At 40.1% G+C, this 26,108-nt stretch overlaps 1 protein-coding gene across 3 annotated transcripts in view; it reads right to left on the bottom strand.

Annotated features, from left to right (window-relative positions):
- LOC142497894 (B-cell receptor CD22-like) overlaps positions 1 to 26,108 on the bottom strand; it is a 35,473-nt gene continuing 9,365 nt past the window's right edge. For 2 of the 3 annotated variants that reach the window (XM_075606302.1, XM_075606301.1), the window contains 9 exons: positions 24,103 to 24,456; positions 23,061 to 23,354; positions 16,358 to 16,621; positions 13,656 to 13,919; positions 11,424 to 11,520; positions 8,530 to 8,599; positions 6,926 to 7,032; positions 3,270 to 3,339; positions 1 to 1,815 (listed from right to left, as the gene is read on the bottom strand). In XM_075606302.1, the coding sequence (XP_075462417.1) occupies positions 1,684 to 1,815; positions 3,270 to 3,339; positions 6,926 to 7,032; positions 8,530 to 8,599; positions 11,424 to 11,520; positions 13,656 to 13,919; positions 16,358 to 16,621; positions 23,061 to 23,354; positions 24,103 to 24,456 (1,652 nt within the window). In that variant the 3' untranslated portion in view covers positions 1 to 1,683. The remainder of the gene's footprint in view (positions 1,816 to 3,269; positions 3,340 to 6,925; positions 7,033 to 8,529; positions 8,600 to 11,423; positions 11,521 to 13,655; positions 13,920 to 16,357; positions 16,622 to 23,060; positions 23,355 to 24,102; positions 24,457 to 26,108) is intronic. The other variant, XM_075606303.1, reaches the window with a different exon arrangement.

Raw genomic sequence — 26,108 nt, forward strand, 5'->3', positions numbered from 1 at the left:
TGAAAAAAATGCTATTTTATTACTCAAATGCTTAAAATGCGTAATCGCAGACCACATTCAGTATATACAGTATAGACCCCAAAATGTCTCATACATTCGATGATGGAAAAATTGGAGCAAAATGAATTATCCTGATACAGTACATGCAACTCAGGGGTCATTTAATTAAACTATGATATTCCCAATGCCAAATAGCCTGAACACAAGATGCAATTTGGTAGGATACAAATCTGGCATTTTTGCCCTATTTTTTTAAATATTCTCCCTGTCATTCTCTCTCTCTTTTCCCAACCCTCCTTTGCCTACATCAGTGAGGCGAGGTTAGTGGCTGTTACTTGCCGGGCGCTATACCATGCAATTGTGCAACTTAATAAATAGGTGGTGAGTGTGTAATGTCGCGAGTCTGACACACTTGCATACCGCACAGAATTCTACTACCAGAACCATTACTGTAAGAAAAAGCCGTTTGTGCACAGAATGGACACACGTGCGAAAAGTACTGTGATATGCAGATCACAGCCCTTTTCACACAGAAATTGTTGCAGATTAAAGAATATTCCCCTCAATCTCATTCCCCCCCCCCCCCCCAATGCTGGATTCTGGTGTTCACCATCTGGTACCCTGTGCTATCCCAAACACCAGCACTATATAACATTCTAATACTTGCACCAACCTTCATCCTAAACCAACATCCTTTCTTTTTTTCAGAATCTCCCAATGTGTTGGTTTTGGGAAGGACTCCTTATCATTGGCAAGGATTATTTCCAACAAACCCTGGTTCTCTGACTTTGAAGCTGTAGCTTAGAAAATAACTTCTAACATAAAGGTGAGATTTAAAAGAGTATAAGTAAAAACAGATACAAAAGCAGTATGGGGTATATAGTAGTTGCCTCGCGATGGTTCTCAAACTGTAGTCCCTGTATCCCTGGTGGTTACTGTAATCTATAATGGGGGTCCCTACAGCTTTCCCAAATTCACATAAAAGCAGCTCTCTGTTTTAGTCTGAGCATATTGTATCTCTACTACAAGGCTGATTTTGTAAATATTGTACCAGTATTGTTTTCATGCATGTTATACCATTTATATACAGATGTCGCTGGCTTTATTGTTCACTGCTGTGATATGTTGATATGTATTGTGATAGTCCATATCATCACTGCCATTGACCCCTTGGAAACCATGATATTATTAGCTATATTGGCACATTGCGGTGTTATGGGGGAGAACAATGTAACATGTTCCATCTGTATACATAAATATGCGGGTGAACAGAGCCAAGAGATTCTCTCTAATGCAAAACGGAGGCAAAACCCATGCTAAAAACAGCACAATGTTTAGCTAAGAAAAGGAATCCCATTGAAAGCCTTTTATAAATCTTGTAAAATTGTTTTGTATTTGATTTGCCCAGTTTTGCAGCCAGGAGACTATAATAAATACCCCTTAAGTGTGTAAGTGTGGTGGTCTCCAAACCATACTTAGCACTGAAGTGGCCCCTAATTGAAATGTTTTAGAAACTCTAGTGTAATTTAATATACTGTAGATGTTGAAAGGTAAAACAGATATTGCTGCACCTAAGGGACGCTTCTAGTGAATTGTGAAGAGCTTCTTCAAAATGGGCAGACTTCAGCTGGCCTTGATACGAATTCCCTATGACCCTGCCAGGCAGGATCTGCAGCCGTCCGCCTAATGTCTCACAGCGGCATATTCTGCGTGTTCTGTGGGGTCCAGGAGCTGCGTGCCTCGCTTGGGTTGGAGTTGCTGAGAGTGTCGGATTGATGAATATTCGATCTCGTCTGGATCATCCTGTGGTCTGCTCTATGAACAGGAAAAGAAAGAAACAAATGCATCTTCCTTTTGGTTCACTTTAAACACTTTTCAATAAGGACATTCTTTAGTGTAATATATATATATATATATATATATATATATATATATATATATATATATATATATACACACAAATAGAAACAAGCCCAATCCCCAGCACCGTCAGTATCATATTGTTATTATTTTTTTATAGGCGATTCTACTGATTTTGGTTTCTTTATATTTAGTCTGTTGCAGGCTTGTTTCTGTGTTGTTCATATATATATATATGATATTTTTATTATATATATATATGATATTTTTATTATATATATATGATATTTTTATTTTTTATATATATATATATATATATATATATATAGATATATATATATATATATATCTATATATATATATATATATATATATATATATATATAAAATAAAAATATCATATATATATATAATAAAAATATCATATATATATAATAAAAATATCATATATATATATATAATAAAAATATCATATATATATGACATACTTATTGTTGTATTTGTTTGTTTTAGAGGAAGATATTTATGGAATGCCCCTGGTATGGTGATTCGTCTTGGATAATTTGGTTGAATTTAGTTATCATTAGTATTATGTGCATTAGTTTGATTAATAATTGTTATGATCTACTGAAGACTACGGGGCTTATTCTAGTAGCTCCGAAGTTGTCATTGCCGAATCGTACGTTTTGGCATGTTCACAAGAAGCATAATGAAATGTGAGAAAATACGCTATTCTCTATTACAACTCGCTTCTTCTTTATAAATAAAAAAGTATCAAATTGCCTGGATTGTATGAGGGGGAGGGAGAGGGAAGTGAGAGGGGGATGGAGGGTGAACGGCATCCTAACCGGCATCCTAACTTGTCTCCAGTTGTATATATCTGCCCTCAAACCTCCCTCCAAATAAATTAGCGAGAGATGTCTATTCTTAAAAATGAACATACCTGAGAGATATGCTATTGTCTATACAAAGTATATTTAAATGCATAACACATAATAAAATACATCCTTAAAACCAATCTATGGCCCTTGTGATGGAGGGGGTACCAGGATCAGACCCAACAGGATCAGAATCCACAACCTCTTGAGATACTATTAAGTTAGGAAGTCCTCCTCCTCCCAAAAGCGGTATTTCAGGCTGCTTTGAAAAAAAATTAGATTTGTTTTTTTTCCGATGGAATGAGAACGCCTCTTAGAAAAAAGCCTTTTTTGCACGGTTTGGATAGTTTGTAGTGTCATGCCTTAAACCACCTGATGTCTCAGTAAATATCTCACAAGTGAACAAGCTATAAGGTGTCTTCCAGCACGGAATGTGTCGTATGGATTCGTACTTCTTATATTGACTCCCAATTTCATGTCTGGATCACAAGGGGAACTGCATCCTAAGAGGGCCCCAGAAACGCTGCTTACCTCAGGGCTGCTATAAAGTGTGTCTTGTGTGTCTCCTCTGAGGGGAAGTCTGTCTCCATTCGGAGAAAACCTGCAACAACAATGTTATAAATATAAGGCAAATGGGTGAAACAAGACCAGGCTGTCCATCTGCGGAGATGCTGATTATGGGCTAGTGTGCAGGGAAATGGCAGGATTAGGATGAACAGCAGCGAGATCTGTGCCCGACCTTCAGTTACGTAGCGCAGTGCTCATTTTTACATTTTTATAATCAACAAAAATAGCCTTCACATCAACATTTAGAAAATGTGTGAAGTACCAAATAATTAATGCTTGACGAGTTTAAGCGTTGTGAACTGGGACAGGTTCCCTGATATCTTATATCTAGACCTGTTACATTGAGGAAAACTGGTTACGTATACTGAAAGTGATTGGAAAAAAACTATATAGACATGTATATATACTGCCGCCTACTGTTCACATGTACAATTGACCCTGAACTAATTATGATACCAATTCTACCTACAATGTGTGGCATTTAAAGTGAGCAGCACTAAACAATCTACCTTTGTCTTAATACAAACCTTGTGTAAGCCAGATCCACAGAGGTCTGCTGTGGAATTAATGAGGCTCTTACCTACGGTAGCACCTCATTGAGTGTTCATGTGAATCTTCATAGCACAATAAAGCTAAGTATCAATGCGTATCCAAAGGCCGTTAACGCAGGGATTTAACGATGCGTTAGTTATGTATGATCTACAGGAGGTGTTACTCCCATCAGGACCCTGAAATAGCAGTTTGGCTGGAGAGGACGAGGGAGAGAGCCCTGTTTGATTAAAGCTCAAGTGACTTATATGCCTCCAAAAACACACCTTTGTACAACACGGAGAGTTGTGTGCACCAAAAGGAGCACACCTAAGATACCTGAGAAATATACCAATTTTAATTATTTAAATATACTTTGCATATCCCAATTAGCATTTTTTTCACGTATCTCAGGTGTGCTGCTTTTGAGCGCAGGTCTCTCTCCGCGTGTTCTCACGCTAATTATCTGAAGCGAACGCAAGTAGTACTAACTTAACATTGCATTGAGCCTATTCTAATGAGATACACAACAGCTGCGGTATTTGCATGTAATTAGGTTTGTGAATATGTGTTAATCTCAGTAAAAATAACGCACCCTTTATTAGCACTGTGTTAACAGACCTCTGGGGATCTGGCTCTAAGTAACAAGTTATTTCCCACTAATATTTACTAAACATATAAATGTGCATTATAAAATATTGCGACAGCAATATTAATTTTTATTTGCCGTATTTACTTTTGTCAGTTGCAATATTTAATCTGATTTGCATGGACCGAAAAATCAGTAGTTCCGTATTAAATAACACTAACGATACAAATAAGCGTTAACTCATAGAACGAATCGGCGCTAGCCACATAATTGTGTGTACGATGGGAGGGGGTGTGGGAGTTGGAGATATCCCACTTTCTACCATAGGGTTGTGGAAAAGGTTTTTTAACAAAACCCTATGGCAGAAAATTAAAAAGCCCCTTTGAAGCCTCAAACTACTAATGCATTGCAAAGAAAGGCCTTCTGGCATCAAATGGGTTAACATACAACATTAAACACCCTACAGATAAGACACAGAAAGTATAGTGTCCATGTGTGCAAGCCTTTAGAAACTCAAGCGTCCAACTATTAGTCATGGTTTGAAGATGACTAGCTGGCCACTTGAGTTGCGAAGGGGTTAATATATTAAGTTCAGCATTGATATTTGATGTATTTTTATCATCCATTCTAGGTTGGCTAGTCTTATCTTGTCTGTTTGGCCATCATACTATATACTGTAGATAGGCAAGACCAGCCTAACACCAGCAGGTGATACACATTGGTGATATTGTTTGGTGGTAGCCCGGTATCTTTAGGTATCAGTGTTTACGGAGTAGCACGTTATTACATAATTAGCAATATTTTTTATTTGCATTAACTTGCATTCTCAATGTAAGGCTCTTGCATATGTAATTAGAAGAAACATGCTCATTTGCATGCTGATTAGCGATTATGGTGTTAAATGTATCACACACTGTTCGCTGTGATAAATTAAGCTCTTTTAAATCTGGCCCATAAACATCACATTACCTAAACCAGTAACAGATGGTATTTTTCATGAGGTTAACACGTATCCTTTCAAGCTAACTAAATGCAAAACAACATCCGTGATAGAGCCCATTAGCATAGGCTTAGCGTCACAACACTGCATGGGGAGATACACACCTGAGATACCTGGGAAATATGCAAATCGAACTAATTTAAATACAATTTACATAAATTAGGTTATTTACCAAGTATCTAAGGTGTGTATACAGGCAACTCAAAAATGTTAAAAAAAATTAAATGACAGTTGGACGATTTTATTGCAAGAAGAAGTGACCATTGTTGGACAAAGATGGTACTCCGCTGCATTTCATGGGGTATAAAAAGACCAAGACAGCCAAAGGTAAGATGGGAGGAAGAAATTAGAAGATTTGTTGGAGCAGCAGGACGAAGAGAGACTTGCCACCGCTGTAACTGAAAGACTGCCTCTCTACCCCCTGCCACGCAAGCCTTAGTAGCTACAGGCTGTGATAGGCTATCCTGTGGGCATTGACCCCCCTCATGCTGACTCTCTGAGTGACTGAAGTGGTGGTGACTCAGGGTCCCTGTGCAGCCAATCATGGTACAGACCTTGTGCCCTCCCCTTCTGGAGTTTCAGAGAGGAAGTGCTAAATTGTAGTGAGTCCAGGTCTTCGCCTCCTAGGGGTGAGACGTCTGATTTCTGCTCCTTCTCGATGGGAGTGAGCCAGGCCAGTCAGTCCCTCCTGGGCTGACTGAGCCAAGAGAGATCAGAGAGGCCTCAAAACTAACAGAGAACCCAGCACCATCCAGATGGGACCCTATGTCATCAATCTGCATCTTCTGTATACTATCTGCAGTGACTGCCAAATAAAGCCTCCCTTTCTCTATACCTCTGCCTGAGTCTACAGTCTATTGGGCAGGGGTGTGAAAGAAATCTGCTTTGGTGGGGACTGTCTCTGGGAAAACTGGAGCCCACTGAAGCTGGAGGCGCTGACACCCTGAGTTGAACATCAAGATCATCAAAAGCCTGTCATGTTCCCCACACCACCGCAAACCATTCAGCTCTCCTGGACTCTCACTGGTATCACCGCACCACAAACAGCAGTAACCAGTAGTACATCTTTCAGAGAGGGGGAGAAACTGTGTTAACACCAGCATAGATTGACAATGACTGAAGATGATGATGATCATAATTGAAAGCTATGGCCCCCAGTGATTGCAGTAGCCACCCTCATGCAGGGCCAACAACAGGGGGGGGACAGTGAGTACTGCTGTCCTGGGCCCGACCCCCCTGCCGGCAACCATACAGTTCACTCTCTACAGGCAAGAAGGGCCCTCCCATTTTCTGTCTGCCATCCCCATCTGTCCCTCCCTTCCCATGTGCAAGAGAAAAGAACCCTCCCCTTTACTGGCCACCGCCCATCTATCCCTCCCTTTCCCAGGCCCTTTGTCGGCCTGTTTTGTTGTTTTAGTGCTTGATACATACATACATACACAGATCATGTGAATAGACATGATTGAAAATCAAGCTATTGCTGTATACAGTCACAGAACTCACCTTGGTATGATGGAGTTCGGATCTGATACGTGATTGTAATGTCTCTTCTGCTGCAGGTTAGCATACAGGTGTTCTTCCATCTGTATGTTCTCTTGCTTTGTCATATTCTGTATGGAGAAGGACAACATCATTGGAATCAGAGCAGATCATTTCCGAAGATTCCGACAGCGCTATCGTGCATGGATCTTTGGTAAAACTGAGTAATAAACAGATTTTAGATATAATGCTTTCCTGAAGATGGGAATACTCTTTTCTTGAACGATGAAATAAGGTATTTTGGTGCATGGTTGGTTGGCTTTGAGACATATTGACTATTATTTATGCTTCTGTTTTTAGGACTAGGAAAGCTGATGATTAAGAGAAACACACACACACACACAACTCACGTTCCCTTCTCTTACTCAAACCACATACCTTCCCACACACAAAGTAACCCCACACCAATACCCACATAAAGCTTATAACTCGCTCTCTCCTCACACCAAGCATTCAGCTTCCTACACTCCTCAAACAAAGCTGTCACTCCCCTCCCCTTTATCAAACAAAGACCTAAACTCTCCCCATCCCCTTACAAAGCCCTCACCTCCCCCATCCCCATACAAAGCCCTCACCTCTCCCCTTCCCCATACAAAGCCCTCACCTCCCCCCATCCCAATACATGCCCTCACGTCTCCCTTCCCTCCTCCTACAAAGCCCTCACCTCCCCAACCCCACACAAAGCCCACACCTCTCCCTTCCTCCCACAAAGCTCTCACCTCCCCCCATCCTCACACAAAGTCCCCACCTGTCCCTTCCCCCTTCCGCACACAAAGCCCTCACCTCCCCCCATCCCCACACAGCCTCCACCTCTCCCTTCCTTCCTCTCACAAAGCCCTCATCACCCCCATCCCCACACAAAGCCTCCACCTCTCCCTTCCTTCCTCTCACAAAGCCCTCATCACCCCCCATCCCCACACAAAGCCCTCGTGTCTCCCTTCCCCTTTCCCCACACAATGCCCTCACTCCCCTTCCCTTTATCACACAAAGTCCTCACCTCTCCCATCCCAACACAAAGCCCTCACTTCTCCCTTCCCCTTTCCCCACACAATGCCATCACTTCTCCCTTCCCCCTTCCCCACACAAAGCCATCACTCCCCTTCTCTTCCCACAAAGCCTGCACCTCCCCCCATCCCAACACACAGTTCTCACCTCCCCCCATCCACACACAAAGTCCTCACTCCCCTCCCCTTTATCACACACAGCCCTCACCTCCCCCCATCCCCACAAAAAAAAGCCATTACACCCTGCTACCCAAACAAAGCCCTCTCCTTTCTTCCCTTTCACACCCCTAAATCAGGTCAACTGCTCAGCAGGTGAGTCCTGCCTTTCCTCTCTCTCTCCCCTGTGCTGAGCTGAGAGAGGAAAGAGAGAAAAGGCAGATTGCAAACTCCCTTTTTCCAGGCATCCTGGGACATGCCAGCTGAGCAGGCAGTGTTTCCTCGGGGGGGCACGGCAACCTTGACAGAGTATCGAGACACATCAGGGTACCATGACACTCCAGTTGAGAAACACTGTAAGACTAATAGTGCAGTAGTATAAACATTGGATTTGGTATGAGCACTCACAGGAATCCCTGTAGCAATGGTTCCATGGATTGGTGAAGCTGGGGGTGCTGATTTTTGATACTTTCTCCTTCTGAAAGTTACACAACAAGACAAAGGCTTGTAATATAGCACAATCATATTCATATTGTTATGGTATAAAGCCTCAACAGGAACTTCAGCACTGACCAATTAGCTAGATATGACACCTGTATATATGATAACTAAAGGACTAGATTTTTAGTAAGTTGACTTCCATTGAAGTGTGTATTCTCCATTCAAACCAGTGTCACCCCTCATTGAGCCCTTCAGCAAGCTGCAGAGTTTCCATATCATTGAATGGCAGTGCTAGAGCAAAATCTCATAACATATCCCAACTAGAAACATGCAAAGCTTTTGTGCCAATCACACAAACCGGTGAATTTTGGACTACTGCCGCTCTTAACATTTTGTTGTCAACATTCTAAAAAATTAATCAAACCTTAGTATTATTTTTTTTTTTTAAATGTATATTCTGGTGAGAAAAGTGCCCTCTTCAAAAAACATTATTTTCTACAAATATCATAGATATCGATTTGGGAAACACTGAGTGTGTGAAATCAGAACCCACAGAAGCAGAACCTAACTTTCCAAATCCAAAACCCTTAAGATCTAAAAAAACGAAACACAAAAAAGATTTAGAACCCAAACAGAACACAGACCAGGTGCCAATCGTTAGGGGTTTTTCACCATATATTGTTTCATTATCTTAAGTTTTTTGGTTGTATGGTTTACTTTTCTTACTTGTTTTTATGAATGCATACTTATTTTAAGCATGTTTAGGCCTTATATTACTCCAGTACTTTAGCATTGTACTGCATGTTTTGATTTTTTTTTCTATAATTTGGTAACACATCCAAAAAAACAACCAAATTGAGTTTTTGCAAAACTAAAGCAATAACACTTTTTAGAACAAAACTAAAATGCAAGTGAAAGTGTCCAACCTTACAGCATATAAATAAGGCACAGAGACATACATTTACATTTTACAGAAAATCCCACACTCTTTCAGCAAAATGGCGAGAATTTGTATAAATGTGTATGTGTATATATATATATATTTATATATATATTTATATATATATATATATATATATATATATATATAAAAGAATAAAGATATACTGCTGCGCTCACCCGGATAAGTGGAAATGAGATGGTGAAATGTGTGTTGAATTAACAATATTACCTAGGTGACAACAAATAAACAAACTACATAAAACACAAACAAACACACAAGGACAAACAGACCGGGGAATACAAAAGATTAAGGAAATATGCCCACCAAGGGGGTAAGGCTATGTATGCAGAAGTGGAACGTGCAAAGAATTGCACCGGTTTTATTAAAAGAAAAACGCCTACGGCTTTGAATGGTATTCCTTTTCTATGGTAAATACGGTGCTGTTTGTGGCAATAGTTTTCTCCCAGGTTTCATGAAAAACCTCACTTGTTTGAAATGAAGCACGGAGAGAAACCTGCAGGGTGCCAGCTGGTAATGGAAGATGAAAACATGAGAGATGGGGTGATACAATATCCATGCAAACAAAGGAGCGATGATGAACTCATAAGGTAGAGTCTACACTGTATACTGCACAATACATGGGATTAGAAGAAAAAAAACACCTCACAACAAACAATAAAATTAAAAATAAAATAAACTTGTATTTTTAAAGGAAGAATTCCTCTGAGGAAATGGTTTCCCCGAAACATTGAGGAACCTCCGCAAGGTGTCAGACCCATATTTACAGTATTCTTTGTTGTGCGATTTTTTTGTTATTGTGCCGTATTCAGTATGAAGTGTCATCTTTCAGAGTTTCCCAATTTTTTTGTATGACTGTTTTTCTCGACTGTCTACTTTTTGGATCACATTTGGGAGAGTTTTTGAAGATGATGGGAAGAGCAGGTAGAATCTCTAAGGATTTTAATTGATACACCAATGTTTTAGGCTAAATGCATGTTTGTCCTATTGTAATAGGAAAATAACTAGCTCGGAAATGAGTGATGTTATTAGTAACCCAAGAATTTATTTCAAACTTTTTGTAACGCGCTACTCACAAAGAAAACTCAGTTCTAGTGCATGTGTACGTACTTAGGGAGGACACCCGTTCCATACCAATGTATGGGAGTACTGTAGTTTAATACACCCAGAAGTGTGACATCACCCTTACACGTAAATGTTTTTTTTTATCAGTGATCGCTCGCTTCGGTGTATGTAAAAATCTCCCCTGTGTCAGTATCTCTTGATTTTAAAGTTACAGGCACCTACTGCGTCTTTAAACTACTGAATGTGTATCCGCTGACACCATTGTGGGAATTACAGGGGGACCTGAGATATGTTCAGGTTATGTGGGATATTCCTGGAAGGCTGGGTAAAAATGAGGTGTAAATAGACATACTGTAGAAGAATACAGTTAGGGGGTAAAGTGCAGCAAGAAATAGGATGCACACAATGGTAAACTTATAGATCAAGGTTTAAAACCAAGTTCATGAACAAATAATTGTCAATACATTAGAAATATAGAAGATTAGGATTTTTAGATTTAGACATTTTTCTTTAACAGAGATATGGGGGTAAATCATTAAACTGATGACAAGGGCACTTTCGCATGGAAACTACTATGAAAGTAATTGGGAGTATCCAAGCAATAATGCAGTTTAATGAACATTATGGCAGTTTAATGAGGAAATCCATTTGTTCACTGTATGACAAGGAGATTGTGTTTATGGCTAAACATCATTGATTATTCTTGTTGAGTATTGTCAGATAATGAATACATTCTTTAATGGAAGCTTACAAGCGGATTCCCTTGTGTTTTCTGAATGATACCTCAGTGGACGGTCCTATTTTACTAAATTATTTATGCATTTGCTAAAAGTACCTGATATAAAAGTAGAGGCCAATCAGCAGTACAAGGAGTAAAATAACTCCACTCAAACTTCCCAGGACCACGACTAAAAGGAACGTGTCCTCATCCCCTGTGGTAAAGAAAACAGAGATCAGCGTTAGTACATCACTTTATATTAATTGTAAGAGGATGTTTTTGGCACTGAGTGACAGTATTAAACACTGTCCATTTGCTTTCAATGATACGGTTACGCACGTGGAACAGACGAAAAGGTAGCATTATCGATAACAAAATGATAGAAAAGGAGCATCACAAGGGCGCCCGGGCAACATGGGCAAAAAGACAGAGATTCGCTTCCCCGCGGGTCCAATCAAACTTTCCAAAAACTTTTACGAAAGTGTAAACATTTTATGAAACTTTTGGCATCAAAAGTTCAAGAAAAACGGCTCAAATTGCTCAAAATTCTTTATTGTGCCTTTTTAAAATGGTGAAATAGCTGCCTCCAACTTTATTTATAAAATTTTGAAAGGAAAGTAATTGAAATTAACCTTTCCCGTGCTCTTAAGGCCTCATCCAGGGTGGAAACAGGCGTGCTGGTGCGTGCTGGTGCTCCAGCGCTGCACCCTGCTCGGCCGTGCTTTTCCTGGCCGGCCAGGTGCGCGCGCATCTGGTGGCGCGGCAACGACGTCACGGAGCTGGTTCGCCCTCATTGGGTGAACCACTCACGTGACGCGCTTGCGGGCAGCAAAATCAATTTTGACTGCTCGGCAAGTAGCTGAGAGCTGAGCAGGCGCGCCCGCCCGCTCACGCAGGCCACGTGCATTGTCGCAACATGTCTAGCGTGAGCGCGCACCCGCTCAACACCACGCCGGATGAGGCCTAAGACTTACTATGTATGTAATGGGAAATGCTATTTTTCTGTCGCCTGCATCCGGCGCTCGGCCACATCACGCGATCACTGGTAGAGTGATCACATGACACGGAAGTGCCAAGATTGATCCTCCGGCATTGAAAAGGCAATTGGACATGGAACAGCCATTGACTATTGGGTGAAGGTGTTGCAAACTTTTGGGGAAAAAAACAAAGACTGAAATTCACAAAGTTGGCTAAACTTAAACAACCACGTCTATGAATAATCACAAGTTACAGTATGATGCCAAGAAACTACAAGAACACATCTGTAACATCTATATATATATACACATACTGTAACAGCATATACTGTATTTTCATGGATCACTGAAAATCGCTGTCCCAAATAAATGTGATAGATTGACCTTATATATACAGGTAATATGTAAAGGAGAAAGATTGCCACCAGTTACAAATCATTATTATACGGTGTAATAAAATATACAAACACAGCAGAATACAGAAGAACAAAAAAATAAAGAAATCATGTTATGTGCAAACGGAAATGCTAAAGTGCAGAAGTACTTATACAGTAAAGTTGCTTGCGCCATTAATAGTGACGAGTATACATTTTATAGAGTGAACAAATCATTTTTCAACACAAAATTAAAAATGAGTGCACACAAAACATACTAACGTGCAAGAGCGCTTAAAAAGATGAATATGCAGCAGCCCCCAGTGGTTATTAATCTTAAAAGAGCTCTTGCATGTTAGTATTGATTTATTAGTAAGTAGCCAAAGGTACTACATAGAGAGGGAAGGAGGCAGAGGTACACCCCCCTATTTTAACCTCCCTGGATGATATTTATTTGCTTTCTAAACATTGTTGCAAACATAATAGCATAAGATAAACATATTTGTTTTTGTCATATTTCATATTTCAAGTGTGGCAAAGTCTACCCCTTTCATTGTTTTACACGGAAAAATGTTACAAAGTTCTGTAACATGGTGCGTTTTTAGAGAGAATAATCAGTTAGCGCTGTGATCAAGTAATTTCCTGGCAAAGCTCATTTTGTAAGTTATTTCAGTTCCACGTCCCAATTATTCTACTTGTTGCATTTAACACTGAGATTTGCAGTACATCTTATTTGGACGTATATATTCTGTACAGTCAAAAAGAGGAACAGAAAGTTATTCATTAAGGTACAATAGTGCCGATCAGGAACAGCCATGCACAGTAATTTGACCCCAGACTCTCCCAGCAACACTTATGGTGATTTAATTTACTGAATTTAAGATATATTATCAGGTCAGCGTTCAATCACCCACATGTAGAAAATTACCGGCCCACAAAATGTGAAGGATCTGAAATGATCAAGGCAGAATATAAACCAATAATACTTTCTTACATACATTCCACAGGTATCTCCAATGGAGCAGATTCCCCTGTTCCCAGAGCATTGTGTGCAGTGCAGTAATACAGATCCATGCCCCATCTCACGTTCCTCACAGTAATCTCCCGGCCTTGGTCTGGGAGCTCAGTCTTTTGCTTTCCCTTGTACCATTTATAGGTATCTATGTCAGGGTTGGAGTAACTGGAACATGATAAAGTCACATCATCTCCCTCCTTTATTGGTTGTCCTCCATTAACAAGAACGGTTGTGTTCTTTGGTGGATCTGTTGAGAAAAGAATATATTATTTTATAGGAACTATGAGGCTTTATCATAATATGCCACTGTTGACTACGATGGACCTTCCTCGACTTGTTAGGAAACAGAATGCAGACAAGGCAACTAAAACAAGATGCTCAGAGGTATGGGTCACTTCCACAGCAATTTCTTTTTCCTTTCATGCTACCTTTTTAACACTATAGTGACTTTTATGATGGCAATCCCATCTAAATTCAAATATTTTTTATCCCAGTGTTATGAGTAACTGGGGGTTCCTCCGGAGGAGAACCGCGCAATCTTTTGCTCCGCTCCCCATCCACGGATCTAGTTACCAGTGTTTTCTGAGGGAATTTCATTGGCTGTCCAGTAGTAAGCCGCAAACAATGACATTACAACTTCCTATTGGCTGGTGGGACCAATTAGATTCGATAGCCATTTTGTTTCCCCTGGAGGGAGCACAGAAACCAGTAACTGCTCTGGTAAATATGTTGGGAACTCGTGAGTCCCTGGAACTAAAAACACTGAGGTTCAGCTCCGGTGATCCTTCTGTCCAAATACTGTTAGAAATAAAGATATCATGCAGCCTTTGCTGCTGCTTTAAAGAGAATAAATATCACAATTTATATCTCATATTTCTGCTTACCAATCCCATACTGTATAATTAGTATTACGCATTTTCGCTTTTAATTAAAAAAAAAAAAATTGAGACATTTTTTGTTATTTATTTTTTATACTTTAAAACTGGAATAAAATTGGGTAAAATTTTTTTTATAGAAAATTGTGGGAGGGGGGGGGTGTGAATCATATACACATTGACCTTTATTCGTCTTTAGCCGTGCCCGCCACACTAAACCAGAACGGGAGCAAGCAAAGTGGTGGGCAGCATCTCCTTGGGATGTACATGCGCCAATCCTAGCGCGATATTAACTTCACTGTTCTGTTCATTGTGTTTTATACAGTTTTTCACTGCACAAAATGCTTCAATCCGAGCTGCAGGACTCACAATAATTATGTGAGATTAACAAAAAATGGGTTAAACCGGTTAAAACTTCATTCCTTTAATTAAACTGGTACTTTTTTTGGTAACTACTGAAAATGTGGAACAATATGTACAATCTATTCATGTAATTGATTCTAAAGCCCTCTCCCGCCTTAAACCTGTCTCAATGACTGCCCCACACCTCTGGAATGCCCTTCCCCTCAATACCGACTAGCACCCTCTCTATCCACCTTTAAGATCCATCTTAAAACTGATCTCCTTAACAAAGCATATTAGTAGCTCCGCTGGATGGTACTGTACACCTCATATATTGCAGAACGCCCTCCTACTGTCTCTGTACGTTCTTCATACGCACCACTTAAGCTCTTCGGAGCTGGGACTCCTTTCTTCTAATGTAACTGTTATGACCCAAGCACTTATTCCCATTATGTGCTATATTTTGTCACTTGTATTACTTCTTTGTAGCGCAATGTACATACTGTAGATGGTGCTATATAAATAAATATATACATTACATCCATACATTGTTTAACAACAATATGTTATAAAGTTCATAAAATGATACATTTTTATGATCAAAAAAGTTAATATTGTGCTATTATTGGTGTATGATTGGCAAGGCCCATTTTGTAATTTTATTCCAGCTTCCCAATGATACTTCTTATTGCTTTTAACACTGAGATTTACAGCAGATCCTAGTTTACTGCTGGAAAGGCTGAGGAGAGGCAGAAGTTATTCTGTTAAAGTGCAGCAGTGGCAGATGTGCACTCCCATGCAGAAACTCCCACATACTTTGAATGGCTGTTTCTGAACCTTAGTGCATGATCTGCACTCCCGCACTTCAATGAAAAACTCCCACTGGTGATGTGTCCATGATCAAACGGCAAGTATGTGGCACAGGCATAAAGACACAGGCAACCTTGTTCCTTCAAGATCAACGGTGCTTTTAATCACTGAACCACAGACCCCTTTACTGCCAACAACATGTGTCATTAGTTTATTAACTTACTTAATTTCAGTCATATTATTATTATATGCATCATTTTATGAACTTTATAAAATATTGCTGTTAAACAATGTATTATTAGTGGGAGAAGCAGCGGCTCAGTGAGTAAAGACAATGACTGGCACCGCGTTTGAGGCAGGGGAACCTGGTTCAATTCCAGGTGTCAGCTCCTTGTGATCTTGATCAAGTTAATTTATCTCCCTGTGACTCAGGCACCAAAAACATAGATTGTAAGCTCCAGGGGGCAGGGACCTGTGCCTGCAAAATGTCCCTGTAAAGCACTACGTAAAACTAGCAGCACTATACAAAAACATATTATTATTATTATTATCGGTCCTGCACTAAATCATCCTCATGTAGGAAATGACCGGCTCACAAAATGTGAAGTATCTGAAATGATCAAGGTAGAATATAATGCCATAATACTTTCTTACATACATTCCACAGGTATCTCCATTGCAGCAGATTCCCCTGTTCCCAGAGCATTGTGTGCAGTGCAGTAATACAGATCCATGTCCCAGCTCACGTTCCTCACAGTAATCTCCCGGCCTTGGTCTGGGAGCTCAGTCTTTTGCTTTCCCTTGTACCATTTATAGGTATCTATGTCAGGGTTGGAGTGACTGGAACATGATAACATCACATCATCTCCCTCCTTTACTGGTTGCCCTCCACTAACAAGAACTGTTGTGTTCTTTGGTGGATCTGTTGAGAGGAAAATGTTTTCTTTTATGTGAAATATGCGGCTCTATCTTAATATACCACTGTTAACTATTCTGATTTGGTAGGGAGCAGAATGCAGACAAGGCAACTACAACATTATGTTCAGAGAGTTACGGGTCACTCCCAGAAGTGGTGATGTTTAGCAATTTGGTTTTGTGTTACCTTTGGTGCACTCTTGTGTCGGGATTGATAAGTGCAATGACATATCATTCAGCCGAAACATTTATTTTTTCTATTACAGCATGTACATCAGGGATTCCTCCAGAGCTGATTTGCACTATTTTTACCACGTTTCCCAAGATACTTACTGTACTTGTAAATTACTGGTTAATGGGACATTCAATATCAAGCTGCAAACAAAGATGTTTGTCATCCTATCGGCCAGTGGCACAAATGAGATTTGACATCCATTTTGTTTCCCAAGTAAACCGGTAAGTACAGTATCTTGGGAACCGGGGCATCCCCAGAACTAAAAATAGTCAATTACAGCTCAGAGGAACACCACTATATTACCGGTTTGAAGTGTACAGTGCTGTGGAAAAGAAAAAAATGGAACAGAATATTTAGCAGATGGGACTGCAGCTTTACAGAGTCAATGTTGTCAACACATCACTGATTCACAATACATTTTCTAAGCAGAAATCCGCAGTGCCCAGGTTTTTTCCTTCCTATCAGATATTGGAGTACCACCCAGAGATTCATGAACCAGGAGCACAAGTATTTATTATTTATTTTGCTATTTGTGGAGTGCAGCATTACTCTACTATTTTGTAAGCTTTTACAGAGTCTACATATCAAACTTAGAGATGTGCAATATGTTTGCAAAAATGTGAATCTGCTACAGATTACCAACAGATTAAAGGAGTTTGCTAATCTGTCTCAAAGAGTCAGATTGTGTGTTTGTTTTATCACTGAAAATCCACAGAGGGTTTTGTATTTTTAAAAATCCAAATTCATTTATGGATTCTGAACTTCTGAAATATGAGGGGGGTGGAGAGAGGGTATCCACAGAAAGTAGGGGAGAGAAGGATGTGTCACCATAGGAGAGAAAAGAACAACATAGGGCAATATTGCAGGGTTCAGTGTAGATTTTGTGACTGGACTCTTAGAAGATTATACTCACAAACAAAGATTAAAATCAGGCATATTCAAACTGTTGGAAATGTGGGTAGGACTCCACCAGCTCCAGTAGGGCTCAAGGAGAGAAAGAGAGATAGACCGCTATAGTGCAGATAATACGTATATAAATGATTTACGGCATAAAACAAAACCCCCCTGAATTCAAGGCTTACATCAGGGTTGACAGTTAAAAGCTATATGAACACAATTGAATAAGCCGCTGTAACTCCTGTGTGTACTGTATGGTGATTCGCGTTCTCACCACATTGCGGACTCCTTCCGATCATATCACTTCTGGGATCCCAATGATGCGGAGGGTGCAGATGGCGCCTCTCTTAGGGTCTGATCCCATGCCCAGCGTCTCCTACTATGGCAAGTGTTGGACACAACAGGATTCACTCTGGTTCGCTTCGTCACGAGTCAATAACCGAAATACTAAATATTTACGAAATAATACGAACTATTCGAAACCGTAATTTATCATTTTAAAATTAATCAGTATATCTGCAATGTACAGTACGATTACAGTCCCCAATGTGGTCATACATCCACAACACGGAACACATAGATCACATGTGGGGACAACCTAGCCAAAATTAGCTCTATATCACCCCATATATACAGTATGATGATTAGATAGCCTTAAATGAAGAGAGAGGAGATAACACAATTTCACGTTTTGGTCATTGTTGCTAAACAGTTTATGACATATCACCAGGCAGACCCAAGGGGACTTAAATTCACAGCAATAGAACATGTAGCACCCTGTTGGAGAGGCGGTGATAGAGGTAATGAACTGATCAAACGTGAAACTTTTTGTATCCATCAGATAAAGACCCTAGTCCCTAATGGACTTAATGCCAATTTTGAGCTGGGGGTATTCTTGTCCTAACAATGGGGATTCATTTCTATGTGTTCATCAGCTATTTCAGCACACCAGCTTCTGGGATTCTCTTTTGTTCTGTTTCTCCCGTCCCTCTGAGACCCATGGATGGGATCCAAATATGGGTCTGCCAGCTCTGGGTATTGATTTCTTCTAGACAAAAAATAGACCCACTTTAAGAGATATAGGTTGAATTACACTACCGACACACTTTATTAAAGTGTGGCCGGTACCGCAAGCCGGGAGATTTCCCGGCTTGCTAGTGGCCGCCCCTCGGCGTGCCGCGCGTCATAGATGCGCGGTCACGCGTCTTCGGGAGCCTGCGCCCCCTGCACGCGCATCCAGGGCTCCCCGAGGGAGCCCTGGTGTCCCGCGATCGCGGGACGGCGGCAGGGGGTTCCGGGGGACCCGGCGGACCCGGCAGCGGTAGGGAGAGCGCCCCGATCGGAGGGCGCTCTTCCGCTGCTTCGGCGCGAGCCCGTCACCCTCGGGCGCGCGCCAGGCTACTGCTGCGGCCAAGAACGGGCAAATGCTCGAATAAACTTGGCCGCAGCAGTAAGATTATAATATTGATGGATTCAGTATGAACTGTATTTGGAGAATGCATCCACATACTCATCTCTCCTCATTTAATATGTTTAATATTTCCCTCTATTAGACTCAAAACTGTTGTATAATAATATCTGTTAAATAAAAATATGCTCTTAGTGCCACCTCGAAACTATACAACCAATGTTAGAATTTAACACTAAGAATCTATGCTAACTTAGACATTTTTGAATTTAGTGAAGTACCTCTAATGATTGAGGACATGTATATATATATATTTTTTTTATTATTTTTTTTTTTTTACATATATATTTATCTTATACATATAACATGTATTTTTTATAATGACAGAAATATCTAAGTAAACGTAATAGATTAAGTCATATATAATATGCATGATGCAATTTAAAATTAGAGCAAGCACACAGGTGTAGTATAACAATTTATTACATGATTATCAACAATGTTAATATTCTGTTCTAATTATGTTTCACTTCTCTCGTGTTATCTCCTCTCTCTTCATTTAAGGCTATCTGATCATCATATATACAGTATGGGGTGATATAGAGCTAATCTTGACTAGATTGTCCCCACATGTGATCTATGACTTCCGTGTTGTGGATGTATGACAACATTAGGGACTGTAATAATACATTGCAGATATACTGATTAATTTTAAAATTATAAATTACGGTTTCGTATGTGTCTATGTGTATTTATGTGTATACATTTTTTATTATATTGTATTAAAGTGCTGTTTGATCTGTGTTGAGGTCTCTGCAACATTCACTGTGTGTATATTTTTATATAGATGTTGCACATTTTTCAATAACAAGATGTATTCGGCTTACTAAGGCAGAGATAGGATTTTCTGTTATATTTTCCTGCATGATTGCTGTCGCTGGTCCCACCTCTATGGTACATGTTTAATCAATTAGCATTTGATTAGACAGGGTACATTTAGAAGTGTAGGAGTGGGTGGGGGTTTATTGACGCCTGACAAGCGAACCAGAGTGAAACGCGTTGAATCCAACACTTGCCACAGTAGGAGACTCGGAGTGTGGGACAAGTGCCTGAGAGAGGCACCATCTGCACTGTCCGCGTCATCGGGATCCCGGAAGTGATGTGATCGGAAGGGGCGGAGTTCCGCAGTGTGGTAAGAACGCGACTCACCATACACACAGGAGTTACGGCTGCTTATTCAATTTGTTCATATTGCTTTTGATTGTCAACCCTGATGTAAGCCTTGAATGCAGGGGATTTTGTTTTATGCAGTAAATCATTTATATAAGTATTATCAGCACTATTCCAGTCTTTCTTTCTCTCCTTGAGCCCTACTGGAGCAGGTGGAGTCCTACCCACGTTTGCCACAGTTTAAATATGCCTGATTTTAATCTTTGTTTGTGAGTATAATCTTCTAAGAGACCCGTCACAAGATCTACACTGAACCCTGCAATATTGCCCTATGTTGATCCTTTCTCTCCTAAGGCGACCCATCCTTCGCTCCCCAACTTTCTGTGGATATCATTTGTGGAGGATATTGAGACATATCCTGTTTCGGGGTTTTCGATTGGAGGAGTATATTTTTTATTAATTGTTCTATCACATATTATTATATGGTCACTAATATTTGCACCAATATAATATCACTGTTTATTATGTTGTTCACTTTCTATCACTAGATTTATTTTAGTCAATATTGATTTGACTGTTCACCATTTTTCATTTGTTGTTCTATTTAAGTATAAATATATTAATGTTTAATCCAGTGTTGAGCATCACACTCAATTTTTTGGGATGGAGAGAGGGACCTGTTTTTAGCAGTTTCTCAAACGTTATATACAGTATATCCCCTCAATTCTCCCTCCAAATAACATATGGAGAGACACTTGAGCTCAAAAAGAAAACACTTTAGATATGCTCTTGGGATATACAAAATATATTTACTGTAAATGACTCAGACCCCAAAATTCCTAAAATTATTTCCATAAGAATTATATAGACAAGCCTAAGGCCCGTTGTAAGGAAGGGGGTAATGGTTTCAGGCTCAACATGATCAGAATCTATGACCTCTGCTATTCTGGGCAGCAGCTCTAGTAGTGTGAGCTAAACCAGCTTCTGGGAAGCACCCCTGTCACCGCATAGTATTCTGAGCTTTGCTTCTCACTGCTCACACTTTTAACCACCTCCCCTTGGCTTCCTTAAGAAGCTGACCACTTCCACTTCCTGGTTGCTAGTTCAAGGCTCCTAGTGTACATAAAGGAGCACCTGAGATAACTGGGAGATATGCTAATATCCGGATAAGCTACAGGCGTGAGCAGTAGAGCTCAAAACATCTTTTTATTTTAATTTAAATTGTATTTATCAGTCATTTAATGAACCGTTGCCAGTAGCACACCAAAAATAAACAAAAAAGAAATAAATACAAAAAAATCATTTACTGACTAAACAGAGATATCCACGCATCCAACCAGGTATTGAACATGATCTGATGCACCAAATAGAATTTTAAACAAATCATGCATTTTATGTACAGTATGAAGTCTTTTTACATACAGTACATACAATGCACATTTTATTATGGTTTGCATTACTTTTGATGATACTCATGATTGTAATAGTAGTTCACAATGAATGATGTTTTCACTCTGATTGTTAAGCTATTTTATGGAGTATTAGTGTATGCTCGTTAATTAGTGTTTGAGACCAAACATCACACACTACTACAACTATTTTCAACATCAGTGAAAATGTTGCCCTAATCATTGATAACCATATTTGACAGACTCTTTTATTGATATCTGATTAGACTTAAGCTGCAATAAGCTCAGAACAATATACAGTACTCTTTAGCTGGTAAGGGATTTTCTGGTAAGAGTGTTCACATCTCCCTGAGGCAGATATAGAGTTATGTAAATAAAGACGGCTTCAGTTATGTGGCCAGAAAAGATGCAATACCAATAAAACCACACGCAGTTCGTGGGAAATCTTCCATTGCTTAATATCCTGTCTGCAACTGACGTATCTATTACAATGTATGTATGTACTGTACTGTAGTGCCGACGAGTACTCTAAAACAAATCTGGGGCAATCACCAACAAGACCCAGGTACATGCTGGGTACATGCTGGGTACATGCTGGGTACATGCTGGGTACATGCTTGGTACATGCTGTGACATTTCAGTGACATTTCTGCAGACAGACTAATGGCCCATCGGATTAATAGCGGGGGTCCTTGACAGTCCCATTCAAACTGAATGGGACTGCCAGTGACCCCTGCTGTGTTAATCCGATAGGCCATTTGTCTCTGCAGAAATGTTACTGAAATGTTGCAGAATGTACCCAGCATGTACCCAGCATATACTCAGCATGTACCCAGCATGTACCATGCATGTACCCAGCATGTACCGGGTCTTGTTGGTGATAGCCCCAGATTTTCCAAGGCAAGTTTAAGTTTAAGGCAAGTTTTAGAATACTCATCGGCACCTGTATATACTGAGTATGAAACACTGTGACTTGATTTTGTGAACTTACTGTATCTTGCTTCGGATAATAAAACTTTTAAGGCCCTAATGCTGCAATGTCCATTACATCTAGGTGTTTTGCAAGAATGTCAAAACACCGGCAATTGATGGAAGGAAGGATCCAACTGAATAGTAAGATTATCTATTTTTAAAAGAAAAACTGGGATCATTTTATCCCAAATCATCTTGATTTAAAGGTAAATATATTCATGTAAAATCTCACAATTGGATCAGCATTATCCAGGGGCCTATACATCAGAAAGACGGGTAGCTTCCCTATTACATTTCAATCCTCTCTTGTACAAATTTAATTTGTTGAATTTCTACCTTAAATGTAAATACATACATTGAATGTTCAACATGGCTGTTTTCTGGTGTCTTTTTTCATTTGGGTATGTAACTGTGCACTGAAGTTGGGATCGATGATGGAGGGATTTAGGATCATAAGTTAGCTCTGACATAGCTCTCCACTGTCCTCCACCGAGGTCCATGTGATGTTCCTTGATACTTTGAGCAGCCTTGTTCCATTGGAAAGAAGGAGGACTAGAGGCACAGGTGTGTTCTGCAGAGCATGTGACAATGACAGGTTCTCCTTCCTTCATTATGCCAGGACCTCTAAGTGATGGCTCAGTTGGAAAATCTGGGGAGAATACAGTATTTTGAGATTTTATATTTTAGACTAGTGTAGATATTTTTTTTTAGGAATGTTAGCAGTTTTGTATGTTATTAGCTTATTTTAACTATAAACAGTTCTGTCTTCCGCCCACATACTGTACGTTGCATGGATCTGTCCCACACTGTAATGAGAGAAACTTACAAAATTTGTGGACCTGTGCTCAGTCTTTCTAAATAAATTAATTTCCTTTATAAATAATGTACAAATATAAAAGTGGTGTTACTCTGAGAGTAACAAGTAGTGTTAAGATGATATGATGTTATTTTGTGGGCTTAGAGGAATGGGACATCAGTATGTGACACTGTATATCTCTAACTCCACTTTATGTTATTTGGGGCTATTACAGTACATATCTCAAAGAAAGAGGATTCTATCAAATATTTAATATAGGTTGAATGGTTTTATTATCTATTTACACTACAAATAAGAAATAGTTTTATAAACAGTATAACTTATTAATTCGCCATTTTCTGTGGGGAAAGGGAAGACATATGAAAGTTTTCAAAATGACAAATACCATGTTAATAGAGGATTACTGTAAGCATACAGTACCCACTTTCAAATTATCCCGGACTCTTCTTCAGAACTTGTCTATACAGTAGGTTGCAGATATTGTGCTACCATTTTCAAGATTATTTAAGGACCTAATACCTTCAACTTGTGCTATATTACTTTGAAGATGTACTGTACTGTATGAAGAAGAAAGATTTACCTGTGACCGTAAGTAGAATAGTTTTTCCAGTGATGTCATATGAGTTTATTGTTGTACTTATTCCTGTATAATAATGACTGTTATCTCCTTGTGTCACTCCGTTTATCCTCAGAGTGCAGCTGTTTACTGCATTTCTCACCAGAGATGTGCGGCCATTTTCTGTTGAGCTCTTCTTGCTGTTGAAAACCTCGATGTAATACGTCCTATCATACACGTACCAAATCAGATTGAACGCTGCAGTATTCTTAGGATGAGTAAATGAGCAGGGGATCTCCACACAGGAGCCTCGCAATGCTTGGATTCTGGTTGGGAAAGTAAAGCTCCATTGCTGGCAGATCGACCCTGGATAGAAACCTGAAAACAGCAGCATATTACAGCAGCATATTACACGGCAGCATATTAAACGGCAGCATATCACACAGCAGCATATCACACGGCAGCATATCACACAGCAGAATATCACACAGCATATCACACAGCAGCATATCACATAGCAGCATATCACACAGCAGCATATAGCCCAGCAGCATATCACATAGCAGCATATTACACATCAGCATATAACACAGCAGCATATAACACATCAGCATATCACACAGCAGCATATTACAGCAGCATATTACACATCAGCATAGAACACATCAGCATATAACACATCAGCATATCACACAGCAGCATATTACAGCAGCATATTACACAGCAGCATATAACACAGCAGCATATTACACAGCAGCATATAACACAGCAGCATATAACACAGCAGCATATTACACTGCAACATATTACACAGCAGCATATAACACCGCAGCATATCACACAGCAGCACATCACACAGCAGCATATTACACGGCAGCATATTACACAGCAGCATATTACACAGCAGCATATCACACCGCAGCATATCACACCGCAGCATATCACACCGCAGCATATAACACAGCAGCATATTACACACAGCATATAACACAGCAGCATATTACACACAGCATATAACACGGCAGCATATTACACAGCAGCATATTACACACAGCATATAACACGGCAGCATATCACACAGCAGCATATTGCACTGCAACATATCACACAGCAGCATATTACACACAGCATATAACACGGCAGCATATAACACGGCAGCATATAACACGGCAGCATATCACACGGCAGCATATCACACGGCAGCATATCACACGGCAGCATATCACACGGCAGCATATAACACAGCAGCATATAACAAGGCAGCATATCACACAGCAGCATCATATTACACAGCCACATCTTACACGTCAGCATATCACACGGCAGCATATCACACGGCAGCATATTACACGGCAGCATATCACACGGCAGCATATCATACGGCAGCATATTACACGGCAGCATATAACAAGGCAGCATATTACAAAGCCGCATATCACACGGCAGCATATTACACGGCAGCATATCACACGGCAGCATATCACATGGCAGCTTATAACACAGCAATTTATAACACGGCAGCATATTGCACGGCAGCATATCCCACGGCAGCATATCCCACGGCAGCATATCACACGGCAGCATATCACACGACAGCATATCACACGGCAGCACATTACACAGCAGCACATCACACAGCCGCATCATATCACACAGCATCATATTACACCTCATTATATTACACAGCAGCAAATAACTCAGCAGCATCTTACACAGCAGCATATTGCACGGCAGCATATAACTCAGCAACAGCATATAACACGGCAGCATATAACACGGCAGCATATAACACATCAGCATATAACACGGCAGCATGTAACACAGCAGCATATAACTCAGCAGCAGCATATAACACAGCAGTATATAACACGTCAGCATATAACACGGCAGCATATAACACAGCAGCATATTACACGGCAGCATATTACACGGCAGCATATAACTCAGCAACAGCATATAACACGGCAGCATATTACACAGCAGCATATCACACAGCAGCATATCACACTGCAGCATATTACACGGCAGCA

This window comes from Ascaphus truei, chromosome 6 (genome assembly GCF_040206685.1).
Source record: "Ascaphus truei isolate aAscTru1 chromosome 6, aAscTru1.hap1, whole genome shotgun sequence".
NCBI lineage: Eukaryota > Metazoa > Chordata > Amphibia > Anura > Ascaphidae > Ascaphus > Ascaphus truei.